Here is a 9,698-nt window from a genome sequence, read left to right on the forward strand (position 1 = left end):
GAGGGTGAGTGGTGGTGTTGGAAATAAGCGCAAAACCTTTTTTGGCGGTGCCTTGTTTCTGAGGCCCGTGCGTTTGCAGTTCTATGTGAAAAGAGGAAGCAATGGCGCACACACTCACACAAGTGCAATACACGAAGCTGATGAGAAAATTTCATTCTGCCCCTCTGGGCACGTGTGTTTTTGTTTTGTTTTGTTTTGTGAGGGTTTATTCTAAAAACTTTTTCTTCTTGCTATTTTCTGCTGAGGGGGCAAACAGGAAGAAGAACGAGACAAACACAAGTTTCTCCTCACACCTTTAATCCCTCTGCATCTTGCTAGATTGATTTGTTTTTATTTATTAATTTTGCGCCGTAACGCCGTAAATGCGATGCTCTTTGGCGTTGCGCAAAGTCACAAAGGTCCCTACGCGCAGCGTGGTGCCGGCGGACGAGCTTCGCTATCATCCGCGGTATTCGATCTCTCGAAAGATGGTGCTCAGCAGCTCTTTTAACAGCGTAGATGAAAAAAACCGGTTTGTTTCTTTGCGTATCATATTGGAGAGGCTCAGTGGTCACGCTGGAAGGCGCCAGTACAAAATGATGTGTGACTTTACCCGCCACTTCGAGAAACTGAAGGAGGAGGGAATTGATTGGCATGAACTCAAGTGGTTAAATCGGACCGAATTACTAGATCTGTTTGACAATGTTCTCGCTCTCTCACGCACGGAACGAGCCGTACTTCTTCCAGCCATTGAGGCGAAGACGTGTGGAGTCCTTCGTCGCTCCGACACGAGACACTCCACATCGATTTGTGTTAATCGGGGCGTGGCGGAGCATGGGTGGCGTTGTGGACTCTACGGCCACACAAACGATGTCTACTTTGAAGGGAAGACAAAGGCTAATCCTGCCGCTCTGCAACTTTACCATCGCTCTTCTGTTCGTAGTGTTGAACGTTCTGGTGTACGGGTTGAGGTGAGGACGGCCCCTGACTTCTCTGTTGTGGGCCGTTTTAATCATTCGCTCAGTCCACGCGTCTGGAGCACCCCCGAGAATCCTGTTTTTCAGGTCTCGACGATCGGGTACGAGTTCCGCGTTCATCCCGAGGACCCACGCGTGGTCCCACAGATAGAGGCAGCGGCGCATGAGTGGGAACTACATGCGGCAGTCACACAACAAGTCGTCTGGGAGATGCTGGAAATGTACGCGGTTGAGCGCAATCCACAGCCGTTGGAGTTGAAGTCCGGTGAGATGGGCGCCCCCGATTGCCCAAGTGCGTATTCCAGCGCATTCACCGTGGTACATGAATCGGGTGCTGAAGTGCCGGCGAAACAGGCTGCACGAACGGAGCAGCGCATGGTGTCAACGGATGGTCGTGAGGTGCCTTGGTTTAGGGAACCTTTGCCGCAAATATTCGAGGATGGAATTCCCGTTATTCTGCCTTTTGCTCCCTCTATCGTCGTGAGGAGTTCCTTTCGTCAAGTGACGCGTTCATCGCTTGCTGAGGTGGAGCGTCAATTGTTACAACCGGTTGTTGACATTACTTGTTTTTTGCATCCTCAAGCCTGTTTTTGGTGGAGCGAGGAGGATGGGGAGCGGTGCCTCAACCACATCGTTGAATACGCGAAACGTATACCTTATGCTCTACCCTTCAACCTGTATCTTCGCGTCGACACCACTAAGGATTTTCGTAGCGTCCCAAGCAGATTAGAGGAAATGGAAAAGCGTCTCGAAGAGAAGTCGCATTACTTTAATCCTCGACACTTTCGAGAATCTATTACAAGTCATTGCAGGAAGTAACTTGCTACGCTGGCGTGTGTGCGTTTGCTTGTTAATTGCCTTCCAGACTGGGAGGGAACGTTCCTCGAATTTCCATCCACGGCAACGTGAGGAGAATGTTCACTTTTTTTTTTTTCTGGGGCAGCTGTTGACATGACTCGCTTGCTTCTCCAGCAACTCTCTGCATACCGAGTGGTCAACAAATGGACCTGTGAAGGATGCCCCACACTTTGCTGTTGTTGTTGTGCGTGGTGATTTCTCTTTGGTTGTTTGCTTTTGCACCAAAGGCGTTCTCAAGGAGGGCTCTCTTTTGTTTCCGCAAATCCCTTCGTTTTTCAGCGGACGCACCTCTCCACGGCTTGCTACCATGAAGCAACGTGCAACCGAGTTCGCTCGATAGGCGCTGTAGACAGTCTGCGTCGAGTACGAGGCCGGGCCGTGTTTTCAAGCGTGGATCCATCTGCGTCCTTGAGAGAAAAAGCGATTGTGCGGCGCAAGGTGGCGCCTCAGTGAAGCGCACCCGCAGAGTGGTACGACAAATAACGCGTGGTGGCGCTCATGGCGCATCCTCTGCGAGGTAGGCGAAATTGTGGAGGACGCTGGACAACGACACGGAGACGATTGCCGTTGTATGAAGAAAGCCAACATATAGGGCGGCTGCGCACGGCGACAGTGACACTGCTCGAGGTTTACGAAACCCCGGGATTTAAAAATTAAAAATTATATATTATCGGTTTCTTCTACTCTCTTGAGTCGGGAAAACCCGCCTAGGTGGTTGTTATTGCTACTACTACTACTACTACGCTTGCTTCTCGCGGTTCTTTGTAGCTTGGGGCCAAAAAGGTAGGTAGGAGGGGGAAGTACAAATCGAGGAAGTGAAAACAACATCCAAAGAAAAAATGCCCATGAGCCCGGCAAGGACGATGCGTGCTAAGGCACAGAAGCAGAACGAGCAAATTCGCTTTCCCCGTCTATCGAACGAGGAAAAAAAACGTGCTCGTGAGGCGAAGGCGAATATGACATCCGTGTCAACGTGGCTTGCCATCTTCATGCTGTTTATTGTCTTTGGATCCACCATTGTGCACATATACCTTAATATTGTATCATCGCCAAAAGGTGGTAGAGTAAATTAGGCCTGAAATGGAATCTATATCATTTTTTTCGAGTTAGGGGTTTGACAAAATCACCGCTGATGTTTCCTTTTGTGCGCATGTGTGTGATTTGTCTGTATTGTTACCGTGTTGTCTGCAGAAGGCCGTATTGTTTTTTTTTTCCCCGTCCCCAGCCCTCTCGTTTCCGAGGTGCGAGCTTTGTACCGCGTCCTTGGCTACAGCCATATTCCTACCTCTCTCACTCTCACTCTCTCTCACACACAGAAACACTTTAGTTTTATTTTCCCATCTTCCTGCTCTGCTGCTGAATATTGTTTCATTCCTTTTTTTTTCTCTGCTTAATTGTGACCTTTTTTTTTTTGCGTCCTTCTTATTCTTATTTGCATCAGCAACCGATACATCATGCTAGCTCAGTGTCGCCTGTTGTGCTCCCAATTTCTGAAGCGGACTTTTGTGGGAGGCATGGGGTATAACGTGAAGCGGCCCTACAGGATTGATATTCGCATGGAGCATGACAAGAAGCGAAGAATGAAGCGTCGTAACGTTGGCTGCAGGCGAATGATGAAATCGTGAAGACCCAAATGCTACTGGGACTTGGCGTACGGAAATGTTTTTGTCTCCAATTCTTCTTGTACGTTGCACCTAGGATTTTTTCGTCTCTCTCTCTCTCTTTCTATCAATCACACTTTTATTCTGAGGATTTAATGGTATAGCAACTGTGGCTTTGGCTGTTTGGATTTCCCCCCCCCTTTTTTTTCATTATTATTTTTTTTTCCCCCACTTCACTGCTTGCCTTCATTTCAACGGTTTTGTGTAGGGAGTGCCGTGGAGAGGACGCTTCTCCCCACCCCACTATAGACAGACTGCGCTTTGTTCTGTGGGCGTGTAGTGCTTCCTCCGTTCACTGTTGCTGAACTTAGCTTCAGATTTATCTTACTAGCAGAACGAATGAAAATGCGATCTTCTCTTTACAACGCCAAACCCAAGGAACGCGGCGACAACGGCGAGAATCAGGCCCAGTTTGAGGAGGAGATAATGCAAGAGAATGAGGCCATCTTGGGTGCTCTGGGGAACACCGTAAAACGAATGAAGGCCTCAGCAGGCGTTCTACTGGAAGAAGCCGAAGCTCATAATAGATTATTGGAAACTGTCGGCAGTGCGTTCTCTAGGGCGAGCAGTGGGGTAAATCGGTCGGTACAGCATATTGAAGGGGTGATGGGTCGCTATGGATGGCGACATACACTTCTTATTGGTGCCTTGGTGGTTTTCACCGTGTGCTCCTTGTATTATCTGCTCCATTGACGGAGGGGAAGGGAACGCGGCAACAGCGAAAGTGTGTTGCTGTCGCCTCTGCATAACTGGTTTTTGCGTGTGATCTGTTCCTCAGTGCGTTTGACGATTTTTGCCTCCAAAAAAAAATGAAAATAACAATAAAAAAATAATATGGACGCCAAGGAAGATCAAGGGGAGAAATTATGGCATTTTCATCGCTTCATGGAGTTTTCATTTGATATCATGTGCCTGGGTGGGGATTGATGTCGCGAATTCATGTTGCCTTTCCTTCCTTGTTCTCTCTTTGATTCCGACATTGGGTCCAGTGTTGCAAATGGTGTGACGGGCCTCTTTCCCTGTGCTCTTGCGGTTATTGTTCTAACTGCAGCATCTGTCATTGTTGTGCGTGTAATCTCCCTCTTCAGGCGACGGAGATGCACCTCCCGGGTCCCTCAGGACTTTCGGAATACTCAATGGAGACTCGAAGACTCATACTACTACAACGGGGAGTGGGATAGTCAGAAGCTATCCACGTACGCTTTTCTTGTAGAGGAGCAGCAGAAGCATTCTTACCTAGTGGGCGTGTTTGATAAAAAGTGTCGAGGCTACATTTGCCCCTCCTGCAATAACTTCATTGACAGGGATGTAGAAACCGTTAGGCGGCATCATTTGCACTGCGTGAACACGCTGACACCCAATGTTATTTCGTATAGAGGGTGGTGGGCACAGGTGGACCATACGTTGTAATGCACTTTGGGTGACGTATACACAGAGATTTTTATTGTTACTCTTCTTGTCAAATTATATTTACCTCAGAATTTGTTGTTGGAGGTCTTTTTGGGCGCGTGCCTCGTTGTTCTATTGACGTGACTCTTTATTTCTCCTACTGTCCTCTCCCTCCTTCCTTCTTCTTTTTTCTTTTTGTTCTTTGCCGTGTTGATTTGTGTTGCTGACAAGTAGGAATAGCAATACGAAGATATGCTACGAAGGATTCATGCCCCCCTCACGCAAAGGATGACGAGCGCTATGTGCCCCGCTGCGTTGTCACTTCTGTCCTCTGCTCGGTGGGAAACGGACAGACGTCCTTCTTCATCCCATGCTGGGGACGAAGATGAGGAGGATTTCAGCATGATATTCAATGACGACTTTCATTTTTTGGATGAGTGCTTTGGTGAAGGTGGTGTTGATGTTTTTGACTACATTCCAGAACACGAGGCCGCTCTCTTGGGTCAAGATAAGCACTAATACTTTTCAGAGCACATTCTATTGGGAGGATATGTGTATTTTCTTCTTTAGTTGGCCTCCTTTTGTTGGTAAGATGGAGAGCGGGGCAACTTTTAGTAAGGATAAACGCCCACAACAACAAGAAGAAAAAAAACATGTTGCTATGGACTTTAATGGATGCTCCACAAATGGCGAAGCTAGGCACTGATGAAAGATTGTATGTCGATCATTGTTGATGTCTTGTGTTTTCGCTTCCTTTTCCTCTCTACCTCTCTCTTTCTTTCTCCTGAAGATCACACAGTTGGGCCATAATGCGTGAACCTTAATAGGGACTAGTGGGACGCTCAAACCCCACGGTGTGGCCGTTGCTGGGCAAATGTTTTAGTGGGTTGCCAATGGGGACAAGTTGGCTGTCGCTGGTTCTTGGAAGGCGCATTAACGCTGTGGGGCCAGTCACTTCTCTCTCTGTCTCTGCGTATGCGGATCCCGCAACTTGAGCGCAGAACTCTCCGCCTGCTCAGCCGCAGTGGCTGGTTTAATGAAACCCTCAACCACGCACAGGAAATCCGAGGCTTTCAACAGTAACAATGGTCTTACTCTGCGTGCTCCTTTTGCATCACGACACCGATGGGAGTTTTTACGGTAATAGGGGTGGTGACGCAAACCATATTCTCTGCGGGAACGTGCTGGCTGATGGGTCATTAACTGGGGGAGGTTTACACAACGCCTGTTCTACATGCTGTAGAGTTGTCTTCAGGAAAAAACAAACAAACAAACAAACAAAAGATTATTGTTTTTTTTTTGACAATACGACTGCGTATTCCGCAAATTGGCAAATACAATGGATGCGACGGGGGCGCTGATTCCGTGGCTTCAGTTATTGTCGAATGTAAGTTTGGTGTCGAAAGAATCTTTGAGTTTGTATTATATGTGAACCTTGCTGAGCAGAGATAAATGCATCCTTGTACTTGCTGCGTTACACAACTCACAAAGTGCTCCGCCAGCACCCACTGCAGTTTTTTTTTATTGAAACTGGAGACGTTGATGTGGGGGATTCAATTTTCCACAGCGGGCGGCATGTTGCGGCGAGAGTGGTAGCAGAGAGGTGGGTTTGTGGCGGCGATGGGGCACTATAACTGCTCCTTTTATTGTTGCCTCGGCGACGCTCCTCTCGTGTCTTTTGATGTATTTTCTTTTTCTTCTCTTCGCAGCGCTACCCGCCTTGGTGCGTTGAACGCCCCTCCTCACCTGCGTGGTTTACCTTCAAACAAAGGACAAGGTGCCAATGCGTCTCCGCTATACAGAAGTTGTGCTTGAAGCGCAAATTGGAAGCTTTACTTGGTCAGGGTTCATTACACAATGAGGCGACTCCGCACGGTGCGGGAATCTTCTGTGCGTGCAATGTGTGTATCTGTGCCTGCTTGTGTGTGTGTGAATAATGGCACTGACTCATGACCTGCCAAGTCCCTTGAATTATTATTATAATTTGTTTTTCGTTTTTTTATTTTTGACTACCTTTTTTTTCCCCCTTTACTTGCTGCTTACGTCCCCACAACCGACTAGTCAAGCCGCTGTACACAAACGCTCCTGCGTTTCCTTGTCTTTGCTTCATTGTTGTTGTTTGGTTTCATTGCCTAACCAACAAGAAGTTGACCACAACTTTAAGGTAAGATATAAATTCAGTCATATATTTATATTTATATATAAATATATAAATATATTTACTTCAAATAACTTCTTTTTAGATCGCACGACGAAACTAAAAAAGAAGGAAGAAGACACTGTCTTCGTAGAGGGAATACAACTATTCCTGCTGTGAGCATTCCGAGAAGGCCTCCACCATCACGCTTGTTTGCCCCAGATGTCCGCGGGGTGCCTTTCACTCTTGTTTTGGTGGAGTTCCATCACCCTCGCCAACTTGTCCCTACCTGAGTTCTCAGTGGATGTCCCTTCAATGGGAACCGTGAGCAACCTTTCTTGTGCGGCGATTGGAATTGGTGCCACAAATTGGACATTAAACTCAACTTATTGGTCTGCGGCGACAACAGAGCTCTCCGACGTCAAATGCTCTGTGCAATTGGACCCCTTCTTCTCGAGCTCCCGGCTGTTTGGCCACGCACAGCTGCCGCCCGTGCACCTCACAGCTACCAAGTCTGTGGACGACACGTGCCACAACAACGGCGCCGTCTTGGATCAGTGCATTTTCAATGTTTCTGTGCAGAGCCTGCTACTACAACCGCCGGACGAAATAGTGCAATCTGTCTTGGACGACCTCATAGGTACGATTGGGGATCAGGTCTCACAAGGCATCTGCGTCGCGGGCCTACCTCCCTTTTTGGGGCAACTTAAAAATCAAACAGTCTACCCGCCCGCACCGCCCCCGCCTCTGGTTGAAGGAGCCACACCGCTTGGAGATCTGGCGTTGGCGCGAGGCGTTGTGAAGGCCATTAACAAGGCTCCGGCTTTTCTTGGCATACAGACCAATGCCTCAATCCTTGCAGGTACAACATTGCGCCTGGGGTTGACATTTACCAACGGGGTTCACCTGAAATTTGACGGCCCTGCTGCGTTGAAGGATTCATTGGAAAAGGTGGAGGGTTTGTTTGCCATGATGGGGCTTCAGGAGGCTTTTAATGACATCACCCAGCATTTGCCGGTTGTTGAGAATGGCTTCGTGGAGCTAAACATCCCGCAAACCTTCCACCTCTCTGCAGAAGTCGCGTTTAATGACTTCAGGTGCGACAAGCACGGCGAGAATTGCAGTGTGCCGATTTCCAACGGTGTCACAGTTCAAAATATCCGTGTCGAGAACCTCGGTGAATATGACCACATCGTGATAAATAACCTGGGACCACTTTTGTCACAACTTTTGGGTAAAATGCTTGGATACATGATGAGCTATGGGGTTGTTAAGGATTCCCGTGCATACCTTCCAGATGTGAAGAAAAGTGAGTATTCAACTACACCCTCAACTCCGCTTTTGGTGAGCATGATTGTTATCGGTGTGGCGCTTATTTTGGCAACCGCCGCCATGAGTGTGTGGCGTTACCGTCGAAATGTGGTAACTACACGCGAAGGTGACCCCATCTCATTGAAGCGTGTGCTACTGGAAGACACTGCCTTGATGACTATGACCGTTCTCGCAGCCATTGGCTTTACTTGGTCCAACGTCACGACTGCGGCCAGTTTGTTTTTGGGGGAAGATTTTCCATTAATGAGTTTTTCACTCATGGACTCTACAAGAAACATGTATCGTGCACGCGTGTACGTGTTTGCGGTCCTTGTTTTTGCTTTCAGTGGTGTCTACCCTTACATCAAGCTGGTGTTCATCGTTATATGCACGCTATTCCTACAGAAACCCGAACTGGTGGCCTTGAGGCTGGTTGATTACTTTGGCAAGTTCTCGTTCCTCGATTCCTGCGGCATGCTCCTTATGGTGTCAGGGCTGCAGCTGGAAGGCGTTGCCTCGGTGGAGCTGCATCCTGGATTTTACTTTTTTCTTGCGGCAACGGCACTTTCCATTTTTATTGGGAATTACGCGACCACCATCTGGCGTCGCAACACGTCACTTCGCAAAAAAGGAATGTTGAAGGGGCCAGTTGCCTGCGATGTGCCCGAGGCACAGCCCAATGAGAGGGACGAGGGCAAGCAGAGGAATTGGTGGGCCATGCTGTGGAGTAAGGACATGCTTTTGCGATTGGCTAACACCACATTTATCTTTGTATGTGTCATTCTCTGCTGGGTGGTTCCTTGTGTTCGGTACACCGTGAAGGGAATGGCTTCGGTAATTATGCCCGAAGACCGTTCGATGACTCTATGGGAGATCAGTGTCACGAACATATTTTTCCTCATCGTCTGTATTTTTACCATTCTGATCGCTCCGGTTCTTTATGCCCTCATGTACCCACGCTGGTACGTGCTCGCGTCATGGTCTGCAGCTGACGCACTTCTCCTGGCGTGTGTCGCTGGTCTATATCAAATTGAACAGTTTGTACGATACATGCTCGGCGACAAAATGAGGGACATTTACGGTGCCGGTGCAACGCTGCTTTGGCCGCTCATTCCACTGCTGATCTCCGCCGTCTGGCAGTGGGTGCTCGCTGCCGAACACACTTTTAAGTTGAGGCGGCATGTGCGGCAGTGGCTGGCAGCACGCAAAGCGTCACAGTCCTCTGAGCCTCTCTAGCAGTCCTTTTTTTTTAACTTTTTAATTTCCGTCTTTATTGTGTATTATATGCGTTTGTGCCTTTGTTGTGCCTTCTATTTTGATTTTTTTCCCTCTTTTTTCTTCTGCTGCTCCTATTAATAGGGAGCGTTGGGGGACGGCTTAAAAAGT

The 9,698-nt window shown here is 48.2% G+C and overlaps 4 protein-coding genes across 4 annotated transcripts, besides 7 other annotated features; all 4 read left to right on the forward strand.

Annotated features, from left to right (window-relative positions):
* Positions 1-362: 362 nt before the first annotated feature.
* Positions 363-1,775, forward strand: Tco025E_07893 (uncharacterized protein; the record flags this gene model as incomplete). Its single annotated transcript, XM_029374752.1, has 1 exon — positions 363-1,775. The coding sequence occupies one exon, from the start codon at positions 363-365 to the stop codon at positions 1,773-1,775; it is 1,413 nt and encodes a 470-aa protein (XP_029225143.1).
* A 763-nt stretch (positions 1,776-2,538) lies between these two features.
* Positions 2,539-2,557: a microsatellite.
* A 542-nt stretch (positions 2,558-3,099) lies between these two features.
* Positions 3,100-3,122: a microsatellite.
* A 400-nt stretch (positions 3,123-3,522) lies between these two features.
* Positions 3,523-3,544: a microsatellite.
* A 270-nt stretch (positions 3,545-3,814) lies between these two features.
* Tco025E_07894 (putative Qc-SNARE protein) lies at positions 3,815-4,168 on the forward strand (the record flags this gene model as incomplete). The annotated part of the gene is made up of 1 exon (XM_029374753.1): positions 3,815-4,168. The coding sequence occupies one exon, from the start codon at positions 3,815-3,817 to the stop codon at positions 4,166-4,168; it is 354 nt and encodes a 117-aa protein (XP_029225144.1).
* Positions 4,169-4,276: 108 nt separating this feature from the next.
* Positions 4,277-4,310: a sequence feature (A-rich).
* A 104-nt stretch (positions 4,311-4,414) lies between these two features.
* Tco025E_07895 (uncharacterized protein) lies at positions 4,415-4,885 on the forward strand (the record flags this gene model as incomplete). The annotated part of the gene is made up of 1 exon (XM_029374754.1): positions 4,415-4,885. One exon carries the CDS (start codon positions 4,415-4,417, stop codon positions 4,883-4,885), a length of 471 nt encoding a protein of 156 aa, XP_029225145.1.
* Positions 4,886-6,120: 1,235 nt separating this feature from the next.
* Positions 6,121-6,146: a microsatellite.
* A 618-nt stretch (positions 6,147-6,764) lies between these two features.
* Positions 6,765-6,796: a microsatellite.
* Positions 6,797-7,047: 251 nt separating this feature from the next.
* Positions 7,048-7,086: a microsatellite.
* A 137-nt stretch (positions 7,087-7,223) lies between these two features.
* On the forward strand, positions 7,224-9,548 carry Tco025E_07896 (uncharacterized protein; the record flags this gene model as incomplete). The annotated part of the gene is made up of 1 exon (XM_029374755.1): positions 7,224-9,548. One exon carries the CDS (start codon positions 7,224-7,226, stop codon positions 9,546-9,548), a length of 2,325 nt encoding a protein of 774 aa, XP_029225146.1.
* Positions 9,549-9,698: the final 150 nt, after the last annotated feature.

The sequence above is a fragment of the Trypanosoma conorhini genome (assembly GCF_003719485.1).
Source record: "Trypanosoma conorhini strain 025E chromosome Unknown Tco_14.4_contig_00658, whole genome shotgun sequence".
Lineage (NCBI taxonomy): Eukaryota > Euglenozoa > Kinetoplastea > Trypanosomatida > Trypanosomatidae > Trypanosoma > Trypanosoma conorhini.